Here is a 5,556-nt window from a genome sequence, read left to right as displayed (position 1 = left end):
ATTTGACCCTCTAACTCTAACACTTTCTATTCTATTTTAATTCTACTTTATCTATATCTATATTTATCTTTTTTTATTTTTTTTATTTAAAAAACTTTGTTAGTTTTGACTGCTTTTATTGTCCTCATTTGTAAGTCGCTTTGGATAAAAGCGTCTGCTAAATCACTAAATAAATAAATAAATAAAATAAATAAATAAAACAACTCAAAACAAAGCAAAACTTAAAAGCTTAAAAACTGAAGTCTGACATGTTCACCATATTTTCCTTCCAAGCTCTCATTTTGACTTTCATATTGTTTTATAATAAAAAAAGTTAAAAATTACAGTAAATAAATTATACTGTATACTGTACTGTAATACAATGAAATTTATTTTTAGTCAGTACAAATTCAGTAAAACAAATACTACCATGGTCATCAAACCTCTATATCTTAATATACTGTAATTTTAAAAAATAATTTAACAAATCTATACTTGTTAAATCTAGCCTACAAAACAGAAATGATGACTTTAAAAAATAGGGTTGTCAAAATTTTACAATTATTACAAAAAAAAAAAACATAACTTGCATTTTTTTGCATTACTGTATTGAACACTAACAGGTTCATGGTGATGAAAAAAAATGTTGCGTTCTCTCGCAAAAGAAACTCTGTATTTGCGCACCAAGCTTTTGTGCTCTCTGGCAAAACTACTGCATTCAATCACAAAAATATTGCACTCCCCCCAAAAAATGTTGCTTGCAAAATAACGCAAAAGCATTGAAATATAATTTTTCACTAATCTCTCTCTCTCTCTCTTTTACCATCACCATGTCCCTTTAAACGCAATAACACTCAGTTATTTAAGAAAACAAAACAAAATAATGCTAAAACATATCCAGGACTTTATAATGAATACATTTCAGGTTTGGTGTTGATGAAGGGTTTCTTACTGATGGAACTGTGGAGGTAGTAACAACACAAAAAGGTTGTGAAACACTGGTATTTACCTGCACCAGATGCATATACGAGGAAATACACTGGTATGTTTTCCTAGTACAATGCACAATGGATATTTCAAAGAAGAAAGAAAGTAAATATGCGAAGGCTAGGAATGCAGCCAATGTTTTTGTGTGAACACAAACCAAGCCTGCTTTCAAACGATCACCAAATAAACAGCAGTCTTTCAATTGGCATGTCATACTAGTCAAAGTACAGCAAACCAAACACAGCTTTCGCTCCAGGGACACTTTCAGACGAGCGGCTCAACAGGTTTGTGATTCTGAAAGCCCCTGGGCTAATAAGAGCTGATTGGTCATTACGCTAATCGTCTGCACTCACCTCGATAACATCATCTTTGGCAGAAGTCTGTGCCAACTCCTGAATCCCGTTCACAAACTGCCTGTTGGCCGTGTTGTACGCCTTTCCAGCATCTATCATCCCGATGCATAGCTTCACCAGCTAAACAAAATACACAGTACATTGACAGATAAAGGTACAGTAAACACATAAAATATAGATAAATAAAACATAGATGTAAAGTATATAAATATACACAAATAAATAATTAAAAATCTGTGGCATTTAGTTTTGGCTTGTATTCAATCACATTGTATTCAACCCATCAGGCAAAACTCATACGTCTGATGGCTTAGAAAAGTGGTTGGTGCTTTATTTTTGTAAGTGGTCAAAACAAAACAAAAATATCAGGTTATAAATAAAGTCTGGTCTAAACAAACAAAAAAAGACAAGATAAAAAACACAAAATGAAAATATAAGGTAAAAAAAAGTCTGATTGCTTAGAAAAGTGGTTTGTCAAAACAAAAACAAAACAAAACAAAAATATCAGGTTATAAAGTATGGTAAAAAACAAACAAACAAACAAAAAACAAGATAAACACAAAATGAAAATATAAGGTTAAATAATAAAGTCTGATTAATCCGTGTATCATTCGATCATTCGTTTTTTGATTTAATATTGAAAGTAGAAAAATGAGAAAACGGCTCCTTTTTTTTTTTTTTTTTTTTTTTTTTTAGTAGTCAAAAAAAAAAAAAAAAAAAAAAAAAATTTGTCAAGTTCTAAAATAAAGTTTGATTGCTTAGAAAAGGGGTTGGTACTTTATTGGTCAAAACAAAACACACATACAGAAATGAAATAAAACAAAAAACCAACCAAAACAAAACAAAACCAACCAAACCAAAACCAACCAAACCAAAACAAAACAAAACCAACCAAACCAAACCAAACCAAAACCAACCAACCAACCAACCCAAAACAAACCAAACCAAACCAAACCAAACCAAAACCAACCAAACCAAAACCAACCAAACCAAACCAAATCAAACCAAAACAAAACAAGTACTGACTGACTGACTGACTGACTGATTGATTGATTGATTGGTGCTATAGTAATACCTGTCTCCAGGTTTGTTGATGGCTGATGTTGATGTAGATGCTGAATTACGACATCTCACACTGCGCACATTTACAATCTGTGTCAATTTCTAAGAAAAGCTACATCAGCTCCTCCTAAAGATCTCATATCCTTCCTCAGAGAGAGGAGGAAGTGAGCGGCCTGACTCTGAGTCACTCGGCCAAATGACGCTGGGTGTGTCTGAATCTGCACCGCCCAGTCCGACAGTCCCGCTGCTGTTCAGTACAGCGCTCGACAGGAAAGAGCTCAAACCAAACTAAGACTTAGCAGAGAGATGTTGCTGCTGCTTTAGTATTAGGCTGATATTTGGGCATTTTGAGATTATGGGAATAGATATTTTCAAATCATGATCCTCAGGTTTTGTTCGTGTCAGCTTGAGTGCTGTTGACATTTAAGCAAATTATGTTAACTCAAAATGTTATGCCGCTAATGAAATTTGTAATAAAAAAAAAACATGTTTACTGCACTGCTTTTCGATAGCAGAATAACTAAAGAAGTACTAGATGATATTACATGGAAATACAAATCAGCTGAATAATTACTATATTCATAGCATGATATAAACATATTTACTAGGGCTGTCAAATCGATTAATCGCATCCAAAATAAAAGTTTGTGTTTGCATAATATGTGTGTATTGTATATATGTATATATATATATATATATAAAAATACACATGCATACATGTATATATTTAAGAAATATTTATTTATGTGTGTGTGTGTGTGTGTGTATATATATATATATATATATATTAGAACCCGACCGATATGGGTTTTTTGGGGCCGATACCGATATTAGGGAGTAAAAAAAGGCCGATACCGATATATCGGCCGATATTCTTTGTGTATATTATAGTACAGTACCAGTCAAAATATATATATATATATGTATATATATATATATATATATATATATATATATATATATACTGTATACACATATTCATATATACAGTACACACACACATATATTATGCAAACACAAACTTTTTACATATTTAAATTATTTTCTTAATTTTATTTAAACACATAATTGTTTAAAATGATAAAATACAATTATTAAAATTATTAAAATTCAAACTTTAATATAATAAAATTACACAACCTGAAACTTAATTTGACTATATAGTTTACTAATATTGAAAATGTATTTTAAAATGATAAATTACAATTATTAAAATTAAAATTTAAATATAATGAAATTACACAATCTGAAAATTAATTTTACTACCAAGTTATTATATTAATTATATTTCAATAAAATGTGAATTAAATAATCATTAATATAAATAATTTAACATTTAAATTTTTTGTTTTGTATTTTTAAATATTTAATTCAAATAATTAAAATACAGAAATGAACATTTATTTTACTATACAGTTCACTAATATAATTGTAATTATATTTGTTATTATTTATATATTATAATATAAATGTATATTATAATAAAATATAAATTATAATATGAATAAATGCATCAAAAAATTAAAGCAATTAAACATAGCAAAGGTAGGACAAAGGCTGCAAAAACAGATTACTGAAGGAAACACAGGCCATATTCTCTGCATATTCATCACTGCCCATTAATCTCTATAAGTTGAGCAGCAGTCCAAACGTACCTTGTCTAGTTTGGACTCGAGCTCACAGACGTCGCCCTCCACCTCCTCAATCGTCGCCCTGTTGAAGACAAAGCAGGATTTCAGTCATTTACAGTAACTCGGGCGATATAGACTCCATCACATCACCACCACACTCCACGGGATCAGATCATGGAAAACACAGTGTTATGCACTACTGTGTGCTTCAACAAACAAGAAAAACAAACCCAAAACAACTTAGTTTGGAAATTCACACCAATTTCTTCATTAACTGTTGGAAATATAAAGGAATGCTCAAATATCAACAATAGGATCTATGTAATATTGTCAGAAAAGTTTTATAATTTAAAATATCGTAAAATATAATTTATTATCGGCATAGCTTTAAACTATGTCGGTAGGCAGAGGTCAGCCAATCACAACAGAGCTAATTTGCATACATATCTCTTAACGGTATAGAAGAAAAAACAGGGTCAGAGAGAAGGTGGAAAAAGTCATGAAAAACTTAAACTGCGTAAGAAACCTTGACTAACATTACAAATGAACTTCAGGGGTCACATTAAATGCTTTAAAAGTGTCGAATGTAAACGAGGCACTGGTGTAATTGGTTAAAAGCAAAAGGAAAAGTCAGATTCTGTTGATCAGCCGTTACGGTTTAATGTAATATCTACACATCATTTTGTCCTGAGCACAGCAAAACTGTGAGAAGAGATGATCTGTGCAGTTTCACTCCCTTCAACAGCTGCTTTTCTCCTCATATTTCCATGTGACTTCATTGCTGGGATGTTTGAGTTAATCTAAATTCCTGAATAAGCATGAGAAAAACATCTCTATATAGCACACTCAGATGCACCGCTGAGGTCCTGGATGCTGATCGTCAGTAGAAGAATTAGACTCAATCCTCAACAAGAACGTTTCTTAATATTTATTTACCCAAGTAACCTCAGAAGAGCAACAGAAACACTGGTTCATGATGAATATGGTATGATAAACTTTCATAACTCCTCTCAGATCATGCACGCATGATCAAATCTTACTCGGATATGGCCCTTCAAGACCAGGGTTGACGTCAATATTTTTCAAATATATGTCGATGTAGATATGAGTAATAATTTTTGTTCCATTCCTTACACAAAATTAGCAAATAGATTCAAATGCACAATATATTGGTAACAACCTTTTTTAATTTAATTTATTTATCTGTTTGATATTTAATTGTACATTTCCCACATTTTTATATTTGGACTAAGAGAGTATATTAGAATGATTTCTGAAGATCATGTGACACTGAAGACTGGAGTAATGATGCTGAAAATTCAGCTTTGACCACAGAAATAAAAAAATAAATCAAATTAGTGTTGTTAGTGTTTATTTTTAATTCATTTTGATAACAACTTTTGTTATCGGTCTTAAGTCATAACACTAAAATAATGATTGACTTAATATCAGCCAGTGTCAGTGCATTCCTGATATTAATCAACATGCAGGTATGGTTTTAATTATAGTTTTATTTAAAGGGGTCATATGATGCGATTTCAATT

The 5,556-nt window shown here is 31.0% G+C and overlaps 1 protein-coding gene across 2 annotated transcripts in view; it reads right to left on the bottom strand.

Moving 5' to 3' along the window:
* The window catches only part of acap2b (ArfGAP with coiled-coil, ankyrin repeat and PH domains 2b), a 27,278-nt gene that overhangs the window by 12,107 nt on the left and 9,615 nt on the right, over positions 1 to 5,556 (bottom strand). For both annotated transcript variants that reach the window (XM_016528567.1, XM_016528565.1), the window contains 2 exons: positions 4,037 to 4,094; positions 1,320 to 1,439 (listed from right to left, as the gene is read on the bottom strand). In XM_016528567.1, the coding sequence (XP_016384053.1) occupies positions 1,320 to 1,439; positions 4,037 to 4,094 (178 nt within the window). The remainder of the gene's footprint in view (positions 1 to 1,319; positions 1,440 to 4,036; positions 4,095 to 5,556) is intronic.

This window comes from Sinocyclocheilus rhinocerous, unplaced genomic scaffold, assembly GCF_001515625.1.
Source record: "Sinocyclocheilus rhinocerous isolate Xijiao unplaced genomic scaffold, SAMN03320098_v1.1 scaffold5898, whole genome shotgun sequence".
NCBI lineage: Eukaryota > Metazoa > Chordata > Actinopteri > Cypriniformes > Cyprinidae > Sinocyclocheilus > Sinocyclocheilus rhinocerous.
The sequence above is the reverse complement of the archived record's forward strand: the minus strand, read 5'-3'. Positions and strand labels throughout refer to the sequence as shown.